This window comes from Gopherus evgoodei, unplaced genomic scaffold, assembly GCF_007399415.2.
Source record: "Gopherus evgoodei ecotype Sinaloan lineage unplaced genomic scaffold, rGopEvg1_v1.p scaffold_66_arrow_ctg1, whole genome shotgun sequence".
Lineage (NCBI taxonomy): Eukaryota > Metazoa > Chordata > Testudines > Testudinidae > Gopherus > Gopherus evgoodei.
In genome coordinates this window covers 147,544-169,764 of record NW_022060087.1, presented here as the reverse complement: position 1 = coordinate 169,764, position 22,221 = coordinate 147,544, and the positions used below count along the sequence as shown (strand labels likewise).

The window sequence follows — 22,221 nt, the reverse complement described above, 5'->3', positions numbered from 1 at the left end:
GATAATGGAGCAAGTAATTAAAGAAATCATCTGCAAACACTTGGAAGGTGGTAAGATGATAGGGAATAGCCAGCATGGATTTGTAAAGAACAAATCATGTTAAACCAATCTGATAGCTTTCTTTGATAGGATAACGAGTCTTGTGGGTAAGGGAGAAGCGGTGGATGTGGTATACATAGACTTTAGTAAGGCATTTGATACGGTCTCGCATGATATCCTTATCGATAAACTAGGCAAATACAATTTAGATGGGGCTACTATAAGGTGGGTGCATAACTGGCTGGATAACCGTACTCAGAGAGTAGTTATTAATGGCTCCCAATCCTGCTGGAAAGGTATAACAAGTGGGGTTCCGCAGGGGTCTGTTTTGGGACCGGCTCTGTTCAATATCTTCATCAACGACTTAAATGTTGGCATAGAAAGTACGCTTATTAAGTTTGCAGACAATCCCAAACTGGGAGGGATTGCAACTGCTTTGGAGGACAGGGTCAAAATTCAAAATGATCTGGACAAATTGGAGAAATGGTCTGAAGTAAACCGGATGAAGTTCAATAAAGACAAATGCAAAGTGCTCCACTTGGGAAGGAACAATCTGTTTCACACATACAGAATGGGAAGAGACTGTCTAGGAAGGAGTATGGCAGAAAGAGATCTAGGGGTCATAGTGGACCACAAGCTAAATATGAGTCAACAGTGTGATACTGTTGCAAAAAAAGCAAATGTGATTCTGGGATGCATTAACAGGTGTGCTGTAAACAATACATGAGAAGTCATTCTTCCGCTCTACTCTGCACTGGTTAGGCTTCAACTGGAGTACTGTGTCCAGTTCTGGGCAAAGTATTTCAAGAAAGATGTGGAGAAATTGGAGAGGGTCCAGAGAAGAGCAACAAGAATGATTAAAGGTCTTGAGAACATGACCTATGAAGGAAGGCTGAAAGAATTGGGTTTATTTAGTTTGGAAAAGAGAAGACTGAGAGGAGACATGATAGCAGTTTTCAGGTATCTAAAAGGGTGTCATCAGGAGGAGGGAGAAAATTTGTTCACCTTAGCCTCTAATGATAGAACAAGAAGCAATGGGCTTAAACTGCAGCAAGGGAGATTTAGGTTGGACATTAGGAAAAAGTTCCTAACTGTCAGGGTAGTTAAACACTGGAATAAATTGCCTAGGGAGGTTGTGGAATCTCCATCTCTGGAGATATTTTAGAGTAGGTTAGATAAATGTCTATCAGGGATGGTCTAGACAGTATTTGGCCCTGCCATGAGGGCAGGGGACTGGACTCGATGACCTCGAGGTCCCTTCCAGTCCTAGAGTCTATGAATCATCAAGGATCTACAACCTATCCTGAAAGACAATCCATCACTCTTACAGATCTTGGGAGACAGGCCAGTCCTTGCTTACAGACAACCCCCAAACCTGAAGCAAATACTCACCAGCAACCACACACCACACAACAAAAACACTAACCCAGGAACCTATTGCCAGCTCTGTCCACATATCTATTCAGGAGATACCATCATAGGACCTAATCACATCAGTCACACCTTCAGGGGCTCGTTCACTTGCACATCAACCAATGTGATATATGCCATCATGTGCCAGCAATGCCCCTCTGCCATGTACATTGGCCAAACCTGACAGTCTCTACGCAAAAGAATAAATGGACACAAATCTGACATCAGGAATCATAACATTCAAAAACCAGTAGGAGAACACTTCAACCTCTCTGATCACTCAGTGACAGATGTTAAGGTGGCAATTTTGCAACAGAAAAGTTTCAAAAACAGACTCCAAGGAGAAGCTGCTGAACTTGAATTAATATGCAAACTAGATACCATTAACTTAGGTTTGAACAGAGACTGGGAATGGCTCGGTCATTACACTAATGGAATCTATTTCCCCATGTTAAAGTATCCTCACACCTTCATGTCAACTGTCCAAAATGGGCCATCTTGATTATCACTTCAAAAGTTTTTCTCTCCTGCTGCTAATAGCTTCTCTTAATTAGCTCTTACAGTTGGTATGGGTACTTCCACCTTTTCATGTTCTCTGTATGTATAAATATCTTCTTACTGTATGTTCCATTCTATGCATCTGATGAAGTGGGCTGTAGCCCACGAAAGCTTATGCTCAAATAAATTTGTTAGTTTCTAAGGTGTCACAAGTACTCCTGTTCTTTTTACAATAATTTGCATTGACTAAAGCAATTCTTTTGAGTTTTTAAGCAAATCTTTTTGCTGCCTGACTCATGATTTTTGAACACTTTAGGTTGACAGCACTGCCATCTTGTCGGACCTTTTGCATAGCACAGGTCCTAGAACTTTACCCAGTGATTTCTGGCATGGAGGAAATTACTTTTCCTTAATCAGCAAGAGTGAATCCAAACTGCATGCACCTGAAAATTCCATGAAGTATTATCTGTTCTTTAGTCCCCAAAATAAAATTAGTCTCACTTCTCATTTTCTATTATATACAGGTTCTTCTAACAGTGCTGGGCAACCTGAAGCCTGTCAGGGTAATCTGCTGGTGGCTTGTTTACATTGACCATCTGCAGCTCCCAGTGACTGCCGTTCAACATTCCCAGCCACTGGGAGCTGCGGAGGGCCCATGCCTGCAGACTGTCAATGTAAACAAACTGTCTCATGGCCTGCCAGTGGCAGGGTCAGCTCCAGGTTTTCTGCTGCCCCAAGTGCCTCCCCTCCCAAAAAAAGCCCCGGCAGCACAATCGCGCCACTCCACTCTTCGGTGGCAATTCAGCAGCAGGTCCTTCGCTCCGAGAGAGACTGAGGGACCCGCCGCCAAAGACCCAGACGTACCGCCCCTATAGTGGCTGGAATGTTGCCCCTTGGTACTGGCCGCCCCAAGCACCTGCTTCTTTTGCTGGTGCCTGGAGCTGGACCTGGCCAGTGGATTACTCTGTCGGGCTGCAGGTTGCTCACCACTGTTCTAACACCATCACTGTATCTGTGCATCTAGCATCTCTCTCTCTCTCTCCTTTGGTAAGAATCCTAACCAAAACAACTTCATTTCCCCTGCTAGAATAAATGTTACTTAATAATATCTCTGTTGAAGAGGGTTGTCTCTCTTCACTTACCGGGAGCATCTCACTTTCTGGGGTCAGGTCTGTGCTGTCTGTGTCATCAATGAACATGTCAACTGTCCTGTAAAGTAAATAAACTGATTAAATAATAAAGACTTAAAGCTGTCTTGGAAGCTGCAGAATGCAGGACTAGAACCATGGCACTTAATTTACTGCCGAGCCCATTTTTTCTGGGGTCTAAAATGCAGAATATGACTAGGAGAGAGGTCAATCTATAACCAGGTGGTTTTTTTGACCTGGCTTAGTCCAAATAATTTATATTAGTTAAGAATAATCCAGCCGGGGGGGGGGACGGATAGCTCAGTGGTTTGAGCATTGGCCCACTAAACCCAGGGTTGTGAGTTCAGTCCTTGAGGGGGCCATTTAGGGAACTGGGGTGAAAATCTGGGGATTGGTCCTGCTTTGAGCAGGGGGTTGGACTAGATGACCTCCTTAGGTCCCTTCCAACCCTGATATTCTATGATCTAACCAGAAATGATAATTGTAGCCTTTAGCAGAGTTGGGGGATCCATGTCTCCGCTGAAGGTAGTCATTAGAAAGATGCCCAAATTCTGCTCTGTTAAACCCATTTAACCTCAATTGCTTCACTGGGTTTCATGGATGTAACTGAGACCAAGCTTAAGGAGCATACATAAAGGAGTGTTTATAGTGCAACTATAGCTATTGCACACCCAGCTGAAGCCATCAGTGGGTGTCTGTGCCTATCCCAGAGTCAACTAGAGCAACAGAACAAACATGCCCAGCAGAATGAACTCTCCACCTTTTAGAGTAGCAGCCGTGTTAGTCTGTATCCGCAAAAAGAACAGGAGTACTTGTGTCACCTTAGAGACTAACAAATTTATTTCAGCATGAGTTTTCGTGAGCTACAGCTCACTTCTTCGGATGCATAGAATGGAACACACAGACAGGAGATATTTATCCTGTCTGTGTGTTCCATTCTATGCATCCGAAGAAGTGAGCTGTAGCTCACGAAAGCTCATGCTGAAATAAATTTGTTAGTCTCTAAGGTGCCACAAGTACTCCTGTTCTCTCTCCACCTTTTATCTGTTTGAATTTTAACTGAACTATTGTTATAATCCCCAACATTTAATATGCTACAAAGCAATAGAGATTCTCAATAAACCCTTCTCTGCCACCTTATCTGCTTTTGCAATGAGCCTCCCTTCACTATTTCATATGGATTTCTTTTACAAATTAAATAGCTTTATTTGAGATAGTACACTTCGTGGGTAAACATAAAACATGAGAGAAGACAGACATTTCCTTCAGTGTTTGATTACATAATATAGGGCCAAGTGTGGAATTTACACTAGTGAGCACTGACTCACACAAGTAGCCCCATTCACTTCAAGTGGTCACCATCACAGGTGAGGATTCCACAATCAGGCTCAGAGTGTGTGTGGATTAAGGTGGAAAGAAAAGATCTTCAGAGCAGAGACTATTGTTAACTCTGGACAGCACCTAGCACAATGGGACCCTAAATCAGGTTGGCCTCTAGGTGATACTACGAGATACATATTCAATGACAATAACAAGTGGGCCAGATTCTACTCTCACTGGTGTAAATCCAGAGCTCCCTGAAAACATCCTCAGAAGACACCTCAGAAGAAAGGCAGGGGATTGATAGCCTAGGAAGCCTGGAAGATAGTAGTTAGTAAAGTAAATCTAAATTATAGGAAGCAAATTTCTAATCTAGAGAAAAAGAAGCAGGGAGGGGACTCTAATTTTTCTAAACATGAAAATGATATTAATAAGCAATGGAGGTAATGAGTCACAAAGAAGATATAGAGTGACTGTGTAAACACTGTAAAAGAAGGAAAGGGAAAAAGCAGATATGGATGGTTAAGGCCCCATGGAACCAGTCCCATCCTATTTGTGTACATACGCATTTCCAAGCGAGATTTCTAAGGCATCCAGACTCCGGAAAATCTCACTGTAACGCTTCTTGTTTTCAGTCCCTCTCACTTGATGGTTGAGACCTGGAAGTAAGTAGGAAAGAGAAACAGTTTTGCTAAAGAAATCCCAAAGGGCCTGATCTAATGTTCACTGACATCACAGGGAGACTTGTGCATTGCAGTGGGCTTTGGATCAGGTCCAATATAGAGAGAATGAGCTAAAATAAATGAGAATGGTGAGGTAAATAGAAAACCATGGTGGGCTGACAGTGGGGTGATAATGGGAGGCCACAAGTGGGAGGAGATAAAATTGTGGGGAAACTGGACATTTTCCAAGGCTGCTTGGGTGACCGAGCTCCTTGGAAATAAGAAGCCAGATCCAGAGTCCACTAATGTAAATAGGCGTCTTTCCACCGGCTCCAACGGGCTAGGGAACAGGCCCAAAATCAGATAGGTAAATTAGCAAGAACTCTTTTGAGAATAGGCGCTGAACTGAAATAGCAGGAGCATTGTGAGTCAGTGCTAATGTGCACTGGAGCAGCATGTGTGAGAAGCTTGCACATAGTACCTGTCTGCACTACACTTGGATCAAGTTAGTAATTGGCCTCTACTTTGGACCTCAAGTCTTGTGTATCAGTTAGTGGTGCATATGACTCGTAATGTGCATTGGCAGAGGGGTGTGTGTGTAACTGCAGATTGGGATCAAGATGCACGGGCAAGGCAGAGTTGTGGAAGTTGTTCATTGCTTGAACAACACATGCTATCCTGTGTTGCAATGTGTTGCATGTAGTAACCATTTCTCAATACCATACACGCTGATTTCTGGTGATACTCTAGCTGATGAAATACTATATCTGCTTTATTCCACGACAAGCATTCATAACACAACAATAAATTCCTGCCACTGATCTTCCAAAGGCCTGAGTATATTCTGCCAAAAATTGCACAGACAGACAGGTGGTCGTGAGCACATATGTTGTATGGAGGATGTACAGTAGGCAAATCTTGCTTCCTACTCAGATACATTCAGTTAGGACTATGGACAGAAACTAGACCCGTCACTGCAGAAAAGCAAGGGCATTTTTAAAATAGAGAACTAGGCATATTTGGTATAAACAGAAGTGAACTTCACTCTTTTCTTTTTTTGGCCCCCCTGACATTCCAGGAAACAGGATGTGGTTGACCTAAATCAAGAGTTGCTTCACTTGTAGCTGAGAAGTGCAGTCAGTGAGCAAGCTCTTGCAAATGTCAGTTAATGGTGCTTGATGGAAAAGTCAGTGTCTTGTCTTGTTAATCTGACTACAACTGGTCTATGTCCCAGCTGAAATATGCAGATTTTCAAGTCAGGTTTTTATTAGAAGGTCGGTTGCTCTGGCAGCTCCTCACTGAGGAGTGGACTGTGGAACCCATACGCAGCCCACATAGTAAGGTCCATTGCAGAGCCACACTGAAGTCCAGGGAGTGGGGAATTCTGCCTATCAGAACTCTCCAGTGTGCAGGAGGAAGGCACCTACTGTTCTGCCCCTCCAGGGTTCCTGTATACTCCCCAGTGCAAACCAGCCTTTTTCCTCCTGCTGATACAAAAGGAGATGGGGTCATGCCCTGTTCCTTTCCTTTCAGCCTTTAGGGTGGTCTGTGCCTGCAAGATCACAGATAGATTGTGAGGCTTTCTTTAAATCTGAAGCACAATTGTCTGGCAGGAAGTGAGGAGGCTGTGAAGGTTCTGGACAGAAGCTTTACAGCGAAGCAGAGAAAGACAGAGCAGCTTTAGAGATAATCTTGCTTCCATATTCTAATATAGCTCCTGGGTCAGGTGAAAGTGACTCTCTCTCTGTCACGTTGTGACAGAGGCCAATTCATTTTAAAGAAGCATCATTAACCGTAAAGGAAAAAGGCCAATGCAGCCTACCCCAAGCCTATGCGTTTGGCGGGTCATGGGAAAGCCTGTGTTAAAGGAGCATGGCCACTTTCCAAGCTGCAACGAAGTTCAGCACAGTGCAGGCACCTCTTCTATGCAATGGAGCACAAAGATGAGTTTATAACCTTTTTGCTTTTGCTGAGCAAAAAAACTGAGTTTAATGGTGACATCATTCTTCAAAAGTCTGAGGATTTCATCCCAACAGGGAATGTAACCCAGGAGTGGGTCTGCTTTTACCGAAGGCCTGGAGGAAGTGTAGAGGTCATTTGAACTTGCCTGCCAGCCTCATGAGAGAAATTAGAGCTGATTAAAATCACCATTGATGCTAATACACCATTGTAAATTGTATCCTACTGCTTGCCCAGTTACCTCTCAGTGGTCCCACATCCAGCCTGTGACTTCCATGTCATGAAAGAGGAACTCTTCAAAGGTGAAAAGTCTGATCACCTATAGCAAACCTACTGTGGCCCTGCAAGTACAGTCGAGTTACATGTGTTACATAAGTAACACTAGAGCCTCCCATAAAATGCCAGGAGTGAGCCCGAATGTCAATGAGTGGCCCCAACAGAGAGCCGGACCTAAAATGCAAGGTAGAATCATGTTACTCTTTCAGAATGACCAGAAAGAGACAACCCAAAAAGTCTAATTTACACAGCTTCATCTGTCCCACCTTGGGAATTGTGAGTTAGACCACAGCAAAGAGAAGGGGCACATCTATCTCACGATCATTGACTTTTTTTTTCCTAGACTTATAGAAATTCCGCTCCTCACTAGACCCACAACTCAATTGGTCATAAGAGCATAAGAATAGCAATACTGGGTTAGAACAACAGTCCTTCTAGCCCAATATCCTGTCTTCTGACAGTGGCCAATGCTAGATGCTTCAGACCATGAGAACAGAACAGGGCAATTTATCAAGTGATTCATCCCCTGTCCTCCAGTCCCAGCTTCTATCAGTCAGATGTTTAGGGACACCCAGAGCATGGGGTTGTATCCATGACCAACTTGACTAATTGATAGAATTATCCTGCATGAACTTATCTAGTTCATTTCTGAATCCAGTTATACTTTTAGCCTTTACAATATCCCTTGGCAATGAGTTCTACAGGTTGACTGTGTGTTATGTGAAGAGCTACTTCCTTATGTATCAGAGGGGTAGCCGTGTTAGTCTGGATCTGTAAAAGCAGCAAAGAATCCTGTGGCACCTTATAGACTAACAGACGTTTTGGAGCATGAGCTTTCGTGGGTGAATACCTACTTCGTCAGATGACATGCATCTGACGAAGTGGGTATTCACCCACGAAAGCTCATGCTCCAAAACGTCTGTTAGTCTATAAGGTGCCACCGGATTCTTTGCTGCTTCTACTTCCTTATGTTTGCTTTTAACCTGCTGCCTATTAATTTAATTGGGTGTCCCACTGGTTCATGTGTTATGTGAAAGTGAATAAGGAAGTGTTATTTACCCTTTCTCCACATCATTCATGATTTTATAGACCCCTGTCGTATCTGCCCCTTGGTTGTCTCTTTTCCAAGTTGAACAGTCCCAGTCTTTTTAATCTCTCTTCATATGGATTTTCTGTCATATGCCTAATCATTTTTGTTGTCCTTTTCTGTACTCTTTCCAATTCTAATATCTTTTTTGAGATGGCCTGACCAGAACTGCATGCAGTATTCAAGGTGTGGGTATACCACAGATTTATCCATTTCCTAACGTTTCCTAACATTGTTAGCTTTCTCTTGTGTATGCTGCACATTGAGCAGATGTTTTCAGAGAACTATTCACGATGATTCCAGGATCTTTCCACAACTGGTAATAACTAATTTAGACTTCATTTTTTATGCACGACTGAGATTGTTTTCTAGTATGCCTTACTTTGCAATTATCAACATTGAATTTCATCTGCAATTTTCTTGCCCAGTCACCCAGTTTTATGAGATTCCCTTGTAACTCACTTGAGTAATTGTGTGTAGTCTGCAAACTTTGTCACCTCCACTGTTTTTCTACATCATTTGAGTATGTTGAACTGCACTGATCCCAGGACAGATTCTTGGAAGACCCCACTATTTACCTTTCAATGTGCAAATTGACCATTTATTCCTAACCTTTGTTTCCTATCTTCTAAGCTGTTAATCATCCATGAGAGGACCTTCCCTCTTATCCCATAACTGCCTACTCTGCTTAAGAGCTTTTGGTGACGGTAGGGCTGGCTCCAGGGTTTTTGCCACCCCAAGCGGCAGAAAAAAAAAAAGCCGCGGTCACAATCGGCGGCAATTCGGCGGTAGCTCCACCATGCTGCTTTCTTCTTCAGTGGCAATTCAGCAGCAGGTCCTTCCCTCTGAGAAGAACCCACCGCTGAAGAGCCCGACGTGCCACCCCTTCCCCTTGGCCGCCCCAAGCACCTGCTTGCTGAGCTGGTGCCTGGAGCCAGCCCTGGGCGATGGACCTCATCAAAGACTTTCTCGAAGTCCAAGTACACTATATTCAATGGATCACCCTCATCTACATGTTTGTTGACACCCTAAAAATTCTAAGATTGGTGAGGCATGATTTCCCTTTGTAAAAGCTGTGTTGACTCTTCCCCAACATAACATGTTCACCTATGTGACTGATTCTATTCTTTACTACAGTTTGAACTAATTTGACTGGTACAGCAGTTAGGCTTACTGGCCTGTAATTGCCAGGATCACCTCTGGAGTTTTTTTTTTTTTTTTTTAATCAGTATCACATTAGCTATCTGCCAGGCATGTGATACAGAGTCTGATTTAAGTGACAGGTTACGTACCATGGTTAGTTGTTCTGCAACTTCATATGAGTTCCTTCAGAACTGTTGGGTGAATACCAGCTGGTCCTGGTGATTTATTACTGTTTGGTTTATCAATTTGCTCCAAAATCTCCTCTCACATATCAACCTGGGATAGTTCCTCAGATTTGTCACCTAAAATGAATGGACCAGGTATGAGTCTCCCTCATATCCTCTGCTATGAAGACCAATGCAAAGAATTCATGTAGCTTCTCTGCAACAGCCTTGTCTTCCTTGAGTGCTCCTTTAGCACCTCAATTGTCCAGTGGCCCCATTGCCTGTTAGACAGGCTTCCTGCTTCTGATGTACTTAACAAAAATGTTGCTGTTAGTTTGTATCTTACTAGTTGTTCTTCAAATTCTTTTTGGCCTTCCTAATTATATTTGACTTGCCAATGTTCATGCTCCTTTTTATTTTCCTCAGTAGGATTTGACTTCTAATTTTTCAAGTGTCTTTTTGTCTCTAACCATCTCTTTGCTCTGTTTAGCCCTAGTGGCATTTTTTGGCCCTCTTACCTTTTTTTTTTTAATTTGGGGTATACAGTTAGTCTGAGACTCTATTGTGGTGTTTTTAAATAGTTTTCATACAGCTTGCAGCCATTTCACTCTTGTGACTGTTCCTTTTAAATTTCCACCTTAACTTGCCTCCTTGTTTTTGTGTAGTTCCCATTTTAAGTAAAATGCTACTGTGGTGGGTTTCTTTGCTATTTCCCCTCTACAAGGATGTTAAATTTAATTACATTATGGAAGCTATTAGCAAGCACTTAAGCTATAGTCACCTCTTGGACTACGACTAAATCAAGAATGGCCTGTACCCATGTGTGTTTCAGAACTAGCTGATCCAAAAAGCAGTTATTAATGGTGTCTAGAAATGTAGGTGAATGAACCGGTGATGGTGTGGCTGATCTGGTTAGGTCCTGTGATGGTATCGCTGGTGTAGATATGTGGGCAGAGTTGGCATTGAGGTTTGTTGCATGGATTGGTTCCTGAGCTAGAGTTACTATGGTGCGATGTGCAGTTACTGGTAAGAATATGTTTCAGGTTGGCAGGAAGCTCAGGAACCAATCCATGCAACAAACCTCGATGCCAACTCTGCCCACATATCTACACCAGCGACACCATCACAGGACCTAACCAGATCAGCCACACCATCACCGGTTCATTCACCTGCACGTCCACCAATGTATTATACGCCATCATATGCCAGCAATGCCCCTCTGCAATGTACATTGGCCAAACTGGACAGTCGCTATGGAAAAGGATAAACGGACACAAATCCGATATTAGGAATGGCAATATACAAAAACCTGTAGGAGAACACTTCAACCTCCCATGCCACACTATAGCAGACCTTAAGGTGGCCATCCTGCAGCAAAAAAAACTTCAGGACCAGACTTCAAAGAGCAACTGCTGAGCTTCAGTTCATCTGCAAATTTGACACCATCAGCTCAGGATTAAACGAAGACTGTGAATGGCTTGCCAGTTACAGAACTAGTTTCTCCTCCCTTGGTTTTCACACCTCAGCTGCTAGAACAGGGCCTCATCCTCCCTGATTGAACTACCTCATTATCTCTAGCTTGCCTGCATATATATACCTGCCCCTGGAAATTTCCACTACATGCATCTGACGAAGTGTGTATTCACCCACGAAAGCTCATGCTCCAAAACGTCGGTTAGTCTATAAGGTGCCACGAGATTCTTTGCTGCTTTTACAGATCCAGACTAACACGGCTACCCCTCTGATAGAAATTTTCTCTGTATCTCATCCTGAGGTGACATGTGCCCAGTCAATATGGGGAGAGTTAAAACCCCCATTATTGGGTTTTATGTTTTTGTAGTCTCTACTCTTCCTAGCATTTCACCATCACCATGCTGGTCAGGTGATTGGCAGTATATTCCTACTGCTATACTCTTGTTTCCAAGCATGGAATTTCTATCCATAAGATTCTTTGGTACTGTTTAGATTTAATTAAGATTTTTATTATATTTGACTCTATGCTTTCTTTCAAAAATAGTGCCACTCCCCCATTCGTGTGACCTACTCAGTCCTATATATTTTGTGCCATGGTATTACCGTGTCCCATTGTTTATTCATTCCACCAAGTTTCTGTGATGCCAATTGTAGCAATATCTTCATTTTAATACCAGGCACACCAGTTCATCCATCTTAGTATTTAGACTTCTTGCATTTGTATATAAGCACTTATAAAATTTGTCAATATTTAGTTGTCTGCTTTCATGTGACATAACTGACAGGAACTCATTTTTGTTTGATTGTTGCATCACTTCCTATTGCACTTTATCAATTTCTATCCTCTCCTTTTTACTAGGATATACAATATTCCCTTTAATAAATCCTCCAGAGATGTGTCCAAACCATGTGCTTCCTCCGTACCTGTCCACTTTCCTCCAGCCCTTAGTTTAAAAACCCCTTTGCTGGCATGTACAATTAAAAAGTTGTAATCTGGTTCCATTTTGATTTAGGTCGAGCCCATGCTTCCTATATAGCTCCTCCTGTCCCAAAAGATTCCCCAGTTCCTAATAAACCTAAATCCCTCCTCCAAACACCATCTCATCCAAGCACTGAGATCCTGCAGTTCCACCTGTTTCACTGGCCCTGCATGTAGAACTAGAAGCATCAGCGAATTCAACCAGAAGTAACAGACAAGTTAAAAGGCCTCTTTTCTGATTTTGGCATTCTGGGAGAAATAGTCACTTCATAAAGTGAGGCACAACATATCTAACAAATCATCTGAAATTGGAAAAATTAGTCACAAGCTGTCTTTAGGAATCTAACATCCTAATCAGTCTTGTTTTTTCTTGAGTGGTCACCTTCCTTTCTCCTTTATTTACAGAGTTGTAGATATAAAAGATACTGTAAAACAGGAGGAAGTGATTCATCAGTGTGTGATCTACAATGGTGATGGGCAAAATTATAGATTATGCTTTTGAAAGTGAGGATTGATTGCAAGGGAATATAAAATAGAAATAGCCTCAGTCACTCAGGTTCCTTCACTGTATTTAACATTAAAATTTCAATTTAAAGCAGAAAGAAATTGGATTTAAGACGTTTTCCTGTCCTAGCAAATGCCAGCTCCATTAAGCAATCTGTTGTGTACTCAAATCATTCATTAAAAGGGATACAGATAGGCATTGCTGTTGGATAAGAAAGGGACTATCTGTCTTGACCTGCTGTCAGCCTCCAAGTGGCCTTTCAGCACATAGAATCATAGAATATCAGGGTTGGAAGGGACCTCAGGAGGTCATCTAGTCCAACCCCCTGCTCAAAACAGGACCAATCCCCAACTAAATTATCCCAGCCAGGGTTTTGTCAAGTCTGACCTTAAAAACCTCTAAGGAAGAGGATTCCACCACCTCCCTAGGTAACCCATTCCAGTGCTTCACCACCCTCCTAGTGAAAGTTTTTTATCCAACCTAGATCTCCCCCACTGCAACTTGAGACCATTGCTCCTTGTTCTGTCATCTGGTACCACTGAGAATAATCTAGATCCATCCCCTTTGAAACCCCCTTTCAGGTAGTTGAAAGCAGCTATCAAATCCCCCCTCGTTCTTCCCTTCTTCAGACTAAACAATTCCAGTTCCCTCAGTCTCTCCTCATAAATCATATGTTCCAGCCCCTTAATCATTTTTGTTGCCTTCTGCTGGACTCTTTTTCTCCCCCCCCCCTCAATTTTTCCACATCCTTCTTGTAGATTGGGGCCCAAAACTGGATCCATACTCCAGATGAAGCCTCACCAATGTCGAATAGAGGGGAATGATCACATCCCTCGATCTGCTGGCAATGCCCCTAATTATGCAGCCCAAAATGCCATTAGCCCTCTTGGCAACAAGGGCACACTGACGCAGATCCAGCTTCTCATCCACTGTAACCCCTAGGTCCTTTTCTGCAGAACTGCTGCCTAGCCATTCAGTCCCTAGTCTATTGCCGTGCATGGAATTCTTCCGTCCTAAATACAGGACTCTGCACTTGTCCTTGTTGAACCTCATCAGATTTCTTTTGGCCCAATCCTCTAATTTGTCTAGGTCCCTCTGTATCCTAGCCCTACCCTCCAGCGTATCTACCACTCCTCCCAGTTTAGTGTCGTCGGCAAACTTGCTCAGGGTGCAATCCACGCCATCCTCCAGATCATTAATGAAGATATTGAACAAAACCGGCCCCAGGACCGACCCTTGGGCACTCCACTTAATACTGGCTGCCAACGAGACATGGAGCCATTGATCACTACCCGTTGAGCCCGACAATCTAGCCAGCTTTCTAGCCACCTTATAGTCCATTCATCCCGCCTATACTTCTTTAACTTGTTGGCAAGAATACTGTGGGAGACTGTATCAAAAACTTTGCTAAAGTCAAGGAATAACACATCCACTGCTTTCCCCTCATCCACAGAGCCAGTTATCTTGTCATAGAAGGCAATTAGGTTAGTCAGGCATGACTTGCCCTTGGTGAATCCATGCTGACTGTTTCTGATCACTTTCCTCTCCTCAAAGTGCTTCAGAATTGATTTCTTGAGGACCTGCTCCATGATTTTTCCAAGGACTCAGGTGAGGCTGACTGGCCTGTAGTTCCCCGGATCCTCCTCCTTCCCTTTTTTAAAGATGAGCACTATGTTAACCTTTTTCCAGCCATCTGGGACCTCCCCTGAATACCAAGAGTTTTCAAAGATAATGGCCAATGGCTCTGCATTCACATCCGCCAACTCCTTTAGTACTCTCAGATGCAGCACATCCATCCCCATGGACCTCTGCTCGTCCAGCTTTTCTAAATAGTCCAAAACCACTTCTTTCTCCAGAGGGCTGGTCACCTCCTCCCCATACTGTGCTGCCCAGTGCAGCAGTCTGGGAGCTGACCTTGTTCGTGAGACAGAGGCAAAAAAAAGTATTGACTACATTAGCTTTTTCCACATCCTCTGTCACTAGGCTGCTTCCCTCATTTAGTAAGGGGCCCACACTTTCCTTGACTTTTGTGTTCTTGTTGCTAACATACCTGTAGAAACCCTTCTTGTTACTCTTACCATCTCTTGCTAGCTGCAACTCCAAGTGTGATTTGGCCTTCCTGATTTCACTCCTGCATGGTTGAGCAATATTTTTATACTCCTCCCCGGTCATTTGTCCAATCTTCCACTTCTTGTAAGCTTCTTTTGTGTTTAAGATCAGCAAGGATTTCACTGTTAAGCCAAGCTGGTCACCTGCCTATTTACTATTCTTTCTACACATCGGGATGGTTTGTTCCTGCAACCTCCATAAGGATTCTCTAAAATACAGCCAGCACTCCTTTGTCTTTAATGTTATTGTCCCAGGGGATCCTGTCCATCAGTTCCCTGAGGGAATCAAAGTCTGCTTTTCTGAAGTCCAGGGTCCATATTCTGCTGCTCTCCTTTCTTCCTTGTGTCAGGATCCTGAACTCGACCATCTCATGGTCACTGCCTCCCAGGTTCCCATCCACTTTTGCTTCCCCTATAATTCTTCCCTGTTTGAACAGCAGGTCAAGAAGAGCTCTGCCCCTAGTTGGTTCCTCCAGCACTTGCACCAGGAAATTATCCCTTACACTTTCCAAAAACTTCCAGACCAATCTATTTACATACCTCAGGGATCCCTGATAAAGGAACTTCACCCATTTAAACATAAGCTACTTGTGTTAACTTTCAAGGCTCTTCATGGCCCATCACCAATCACAGTCCACTGTTGCAAAAAAGGCAAATGTCATTCTGGATGTATTAACAGGAGTGTTATATGTAAGACATGGAAGGTAATTGTTCCTTTCTCTTTGGCACTGGTGAGGTCTTAGCTGGAGTGCTGTGTCCAGTTTTGAGAATCGCACTTTAAGAAAGATGTGAATAAATTGGAGAGAATCCAGAGGAGAACAACAAAATTATAAGAGGCTTAGAAAACATGACCTATGGGAAAAGGTGGAAAGAATTGGGCATGCTTGGTCTACAGAAGAAGACTGAGGAGACATTATACAAGTTTTACATTATATGGTTGTTGTTAAGAGAACAGTGATCAATCTCCAGGATCAAGGGTAGGCTCAGAAGGAATTGGCTTTACAGCAAGGAAGATTTAGGTTAACCATTATCCTTTCTAACTAAGGATAATTAAGCATTTGAACAGCTGTCCTAGAGAGGCTGTGAAATCCTTATCATGTGGTAGTTTTAAAGAACAGGTTAGATAAACACCTGTCGGGATGGGTCTAGATATACTTAGTCCTTTTTCAACACAGGGGAATGGACTAGATGACTTCTTGAGGTCCCTTCCAGCCCTATATTTCTCTGATCGTCTCTCTCTTGCTATCAAGATGTCAATTCCCACCTCCAGTTGCCCCATGGTGCCAGCTTCAATTAGCCACTTGTTAAATTTTCAAACAGTCATCTTCATGCTTTCTCCCATCTTGCCCCTCATAATTTGAAGTAGCTCCTCAGAAACATCTGCAAAGCTACTTCATTATACTTCAAATCACTCTTTAAAACTCCTTTACTGTAAGCCTACAAAAAAAATTGACAATAGTTAACGCAATGGGTGCATTGAGGCTACTGACCAATATTGTCTTGCTGCTTTCTAGCACTTCCACGTCAGTATGTTTTTATTCACCTTTTGTCTCTTATTGTAACCTCTTTGGGGCCAGGACTGCCTAGTTCTGTGTTTGCACAGTACTTAGTACACTAGGCCTCTTGTCCATTACTAAAAAGAACAGGAATACTTGTGGCACCTTAGAAACTAACAAATTTATTTGAGCATAAGCTTTTGTGGGCTAGAACCCACTTCAGTGGATGCATGCAGTGGAAAATACAGTAGGAAGAAATATAGATATATACACACACAAAAAAAAACATGAAATAACTAGTGTTACCATACACACTATAACAAGAGTGATTAAGGTGTTAAGAAAAAACTTTTTCTCCTCCTGCTGGTAATAGCTCACCTTAACAGATCACTCTCATCAGAGTGTGTATGGTACATTGTTTCTGTGTGTGTGTGTGTGTGTGTGTGTGTGTGTGTGTGTGTGTGTGTGTGTGTGTGTGTGTGTGTGTGTGTGTGTGTGTGTGTGTGTGTGTGTAATCTTCCTACTTTATTTTCCACTTCATGAATCCGACGAAGTGGGTTTTAGCCCATGAAAGCTTATGCTCAAATAAATTTTAGTCTCTAAGGTGTCACAAGTACTCATCTTCTTTTTGCTGATACAGACTAACAGGGCTGCTACTCTGAAACTTGTCCATTACTGTAACTCCTAGGTACTGGTACTACTAATCCATTAATATGTGTAGCCATAAACTACCTTGAGTCTTATGAGAGATCTTAACACTGTATAAGTAAACAAACACACTAGTCAGTACCAAAGAAGAAGAAGAGGAATAATTTTTCACAAAGAATACTTGTTCTGGGAAAAAGAATAGTGGGATAAGGGTGAAACAGGATAAATGTCATTTAGATACTAGAATGATAATGTGTTACTTTTCTGTGATACCTTCCATCTGAGGCCCCCAAAGCCCTTCACAAATATTACTTAAGCCCCATAACCCTCATGTGAGGCAGGGAAATAATTATCCCTCTTTTATAGTTGGGAAACAGACACATCACGAGGATGATCAGGGAGTGCAGCAGTGTGGTAGCAGAGGGATCATGGTGCAGTGAGGGCCTTCATGGAGAAGTTAAATAAGTTTATGGGGAAGAAAGGTCTTTCATGCCTGATGCAGAAGGCTGAAGTAGATTTGTGAAGTTTCTAGCATCCCTATTATCTAGTATATTCTTGCACATTCAGGGTATAGGAGGGGGCTCTGGGCTGGGGAAGGGGGTTGAGGTGAGGGGTTTGCGGTGCAGGAGAGGGCTCCGGGTTTGGGTGGGGAGCTCAGGGCTGAGTCAGCGGGTTGAGGCACAGGCTTACCACGGGGCAGCTCCCAGTCAGTGACGCAGCAGGGCTAAGGCAGGTTCCCTGCATGTCCTGGCTCCATGCTGCACCCTGGAAGCAGCGAGCATGTCTGGTTCCTAGGCGAGGGGGCCAGGAGGCTCTGTGCGCTGCTCTCACCTACAGGTACCACTCCTGGGTCCCATTGGCTGTGGGTCCCGGCCAATAGGAGTGTGGAGCCAGTGCTCAGGGTGGGAGCAGCATGCAGAGCCCGGTGCAAAATTGGACCCCTGGCACCCCTAGTCTGCTCCATCACTGTGACTGAGACAGTAATGAAACCCTTCCAGTACCAACTCTGCATATTGGTTTGCAACATGCAGGCTCAAGAAAGGGGACTGCTGTGTTAGGCTAATGCAGGGGCACAGCTGTCCAACTCTCAAGAGCTGGAGTGAGCAAAGGCCTGTCACTCTCCTGGCCTCCAGAGATAACTAGACCAAGAGTCATCTGATCTATGTCGACCCTGCAAAAGGCCCATTAGCCTTGTTCTCCATTTGCTCTTGTTGTGGGAAAGGTAGGCTCCCCCAGTAGTGGGTGTGCAGAGCAGTATGGATATTTTTAGAAGGAGAAGTTGTTGCTCTGCAGAATGGCAGAAGCACCATTTCCCTTTCAGCCACTGATGCCTCATTTCACAGTAAGTGCGTTTTCTCAAACCCTAGAACAGCTGATTCTTCGGTTTGGTACCAGCCTTCCAGAGTCTGTGGCTGCTGCAGGAATTCCCAGTGGTGCCTGCCTCTTTCCCTGCTCTTGATACTGATCACAGCCGCAAAGAACTATTATTATCTAACAGATCACTTTTCCCTTTGGCTGCAATACAGTTTGCAGAGCTGGCCCAAGCACTCCAACTGCACAGGGCCTCAGTTCTCAGTCCATGTTCATCTTTTAAGTATCACTGGAAACTGAAGCTGTTCTCCACATAAGGATATATGAATCTCGGGGCAGTAACTCAAAGTCCACTGTTTGCACTGCAGAGTCTGATCCAAATTTGACCAAATAAACTAGTCTGAAGCTCTCTCAAGTCCTGCTACACTCCTCTGTGAAAACGTCTCTATTTTTGGTAACCTAGACATCTTCTCACACCTCATCGTCCTATTATTAACAGAAAAAGCAGCTCAAGCTGCCACTTGTGAGAGGGAAGACTTGGTTGAAGTTCAGAGAAGTGATAAACAGGACCGTCCTTAGGATTTTTGGGGCCCTACATAGTATTATTAAACTGGTGGCCCTATGCTCCCCAGACAGAGCCTCTTACATCAGTGTGTCGAGAGGGCAAAGTCCCCACCCCCACCTGTGGCCTCCCCCCCTTTACTGTCACACACCGAGCTTGTACATAACAGATGCTGCGGCAGTGGCTCATGGTGGGCTTTGTGCTGTCACATGGGGGCTGCATCTTGCCAGAGCCCGTGGCCCTCCTGCAGCCCCTAGCCACTCCTGGGTCACCACGAGCATTTTGACAGGAAGTACCAACCAGTAATAACAATAATAATACAAGTGTGTGTGTGTTTGTGTGTGTGTGAGACACACTGCATTGGGGGACTGTGACTCGTGAGTGTGTGTGTGTGTGTGTGTGTGTGTGTGTGTGTGTGTGTGTGTGTGTGAGAGAGAGAGAGAGAGAGAGAGACAGAGAGAGAGACATGAGCACACTGTCACTTCAAGTCCCTCCTGCCTTCCCCCGTGAGGCCTGGCTCCCCCTGCCCCTCCCGCTGACTCACATCGAAGTTGCCCTCCTCCTGTCCTGGCCCCCGCCGAGACCAAGTGGCGCAGGCAGGCCAGGTCCAGGGAGGGACGCCCCTCTGGGTGGCGGTGGGCCAGGCCGCTGTGCTGCCACTGACCGGCCATGCTACTCTGAGCTCGCTGGGGTGGCAGAGCCTGAGACTGGAGTCCTCAGCTGGTCTGGTAGGGCCAGGGAGAAGCCCGTCGGCCCAGCATGGGGGTGGGGCTGGAGAAGAGAGGATTCCAGTTGCGGCCTGCGAGGGGAATCGTGCCCCAAATTTTCATGTGCCCTATGCAGCCGTGTATGCTGCGTATGCCTAAGGGCAGCTCTTTTTCTCTCCTGCTGATAATAGCTCACCTTAATTGATCACTGTCCTTATAGTGTGTATGGTAACACCCATTGTTTCATGGTGTGTGTGTGTGTGCCACTACATGCATCGATGAAGTGGGGCTGTAGCCCATGAAAGCTTATGCTCAAATAAATTTATTAGTCTCTAAGGTGCCACAAGTACTTCTGTTCTTCTTGCAGATACATACTAACACGGCTGGTACTCTGAAACCTTACAACACAATGCTTCACAGATTTCTTGGAAAAGTCAGAACCAAACTGTTTTACAGACACAAGACCATTTCCTACAATCTCCTCTGTATTTCTCACATTCTCCACCTACTTTCATGTGTGCATCACCCCAAGCAAAAGCACTAAAGCAAATCATACATAACTGATAGGAAACAGAGGACTGGCAAAGTCAAACTTTGTCAACAAGGGGTGAGATACCTGACATGAGTATAATATAGAAAAAAAAATTTAGACAAAATTTTACTCCAGTTCCAGGAAGGAGACAGCCCTTTTAAGATACCCTTAGGTCCCAAGCCTCTGGGGAGAGGCCACGATGACAGATATGGGTGTAATACAGAGAAATATTGAACAGTTCTGCAGAAATTCAAAAAGCAGGCAACTTGGTCAAAATATAGGTAACACAGCTAATGTGCAGTACCCAGAGTAATGTCAATACTACATCATAGTACTCTGCCCTTTACTGAGGTGTTCAAAATGCTTTACGAATGTTAATGAACTTAGACTCACAATCCCCCCCCCATGAGATCTTACCTATCAAGGTCCCTATATGGCTCCCAGTACCTGTGGTCAGTATAATTATCCCAGTTTTGCAAATTGGGAAGTTGAGGCAGAGAGAGAGGTGACATGAGACATTCAAGGCATCACAGAGTCAGCTGCAGATATTGTAATAGAACCCAGGAGTCCTAACTCCCCACCTCCTGCTGCAACCACTAAACTCCCTCTCTTTCCAAAACTATTTGGATCAGGCTTTCAGTTGCATGGAATGACACTGGGTTGCTGGCTAATGTTGAATCAAATACTTGTGACAGACTTGGCATTTTCAGGCCGTTTCCCATCAGGCAGAACTGCTCCTCTCTAGTAAAAGCAACACACACACCCCCTCACCCTCAAATCACAACAATCAGCAATACTAGCATGTTATACTACAAAGAGCATTTTTTTTCACCCTAAAGATCTCTTCATACTATTAATGGTCAAAAAGCCCTATAGGCTCAAAATGCTGCTGAAATCTTTAATGGTGGAAATTGAGCACGTGTGCAATCGCCTGTTTGCAAAATAAAAATAAGGTAATTGTTCCATTCTTTTCTCTCTCTCTCCAATTAGCAAAACTTTGTCTCCCTGAATGGGAAGTCACCTGGAGTGTTGTGTTTGGTAAACAAAGCTGGCTTTTTTTTTTTTTTTTAGTTAGAAAAAAGCATGGTGAAACCTTGAACTGGTTATTTCTGCACTATTGAAAATAGGAAAATGCCATTGGGCCTGAGCATGTTTATTGCTGAGGAAGAGACTCTTAAAAATAGGGGTTACAACAAAAAAAGTTTGAAGAACCTCAACCCAGAAGAGTGGCACTGTGTACTGCAGGAGACACATCCACATTCTCAGAGAACTCTGGAGCCCGTGACTCCTGACAATGGAGGCTCTGCATTCTTTTCTCTTACAAGAGTCTAGCTTCCACTACAACTAACCAACAGCTGCATCTGGCGGAAAGAAAGAGCTGTATTAAAGCGCATGGAACAGGGCGAGGTCTTCATGAAAAGGCAAAGACACGGGAACGTTAGTTTACCATTGATCTACCACAGCCTGCTAGGCATTTCAGACTGACACAAGAGATGGCCCCTATCCCATAGAACTTACATTATAAAAACTTCACAAAGTTATTTCAAATGCCATCACATACCACTTGGTTCAGGGTCTCCCATGACTGGGTCTTCTGTGTTTTGGTCTTCTATGTTTTGGTCTGAAAGCTGCAGGGTCCCAATTTACCCAGCTCTGAATCGCAGCCAAGCTGAATAAAACACAAATCCTTGACCAATTCTGATGTTATCAGGTTATCCAGAGAGTCCATATGAGTCGCATGCTAAGAGAATTGACAGAGAAGCCCTGGTCTAAGTGCAGCCGCTTTAACCAATCTACTTCCTGCAGACACATTTCCGTGTAAGGAAACTGTCTGCAGTGTATATTTGTTTGATCGTGCAGTTTGCATACATTCAGATCTGTCTGTGAGCAACAAAGAAGGGCCCATTTTACAACTCCGTTGGCTTCAGTGCCTACAGCAGCACAAACTCTCACTGTTCTGAGTTCTTGTATACAGGTAACTTTCACTGTCACCCCAGGAAAATATAACCCACAATTCCAAACTCCTGGGGTAATATGAGTCTGTGCACATTTATGTGGGAACATGCAAGTGGTACTACATGCACAGTGAATGTGGCCATTGGTTTAAAAGACTCTTCTTAAAATATTTCAGCAGAGCACCATGTAGCAGCACTTATTCCAGAATAATATATTCAGTCACACCAAGAGAAGA

The 22,221-nt window shown here is 43.8% G+C and overlaps 1 protein-coding gene across 3 annotated transcripts in view; it reads right to left on the bottom strand.

The window, feature by feature from the left end:
• GMIP (GEM interacting protein) overlaps positions 1-21,802 on the bottom strand; it is a 43,630-nt gene extending 21,828 nt beyond the window's left edge. For 2 of the 3 annotated variants that reach the window (XM_030547677.1, XM_030547678.1), the window contains exons 1-3: positions 21,592-21,802; positions 4,984-5,077; positions 3,093-3,159 (exon numbers count right to left, since the gene is read on the bottom strand). In XM_030547677.1, the coding sequence (XP_030403537.1) occupies positions 3,093-3,159; positions 4,984-5,077; positions 21,592-21,613 (183 nt within the window). In that variant the 5' untranslated portion in view covers positions 21,614-21,802. The remainder of the gene's footprint in view (positions 1-3,092; positions 3,160-4,983; positions 5,078-21,591) is intronic. The other variant, XM_030547679.1, reaches the window with a different exon arrangement.
• Positions 21,803-22,221: the final 419 nt, after the last annotated feature.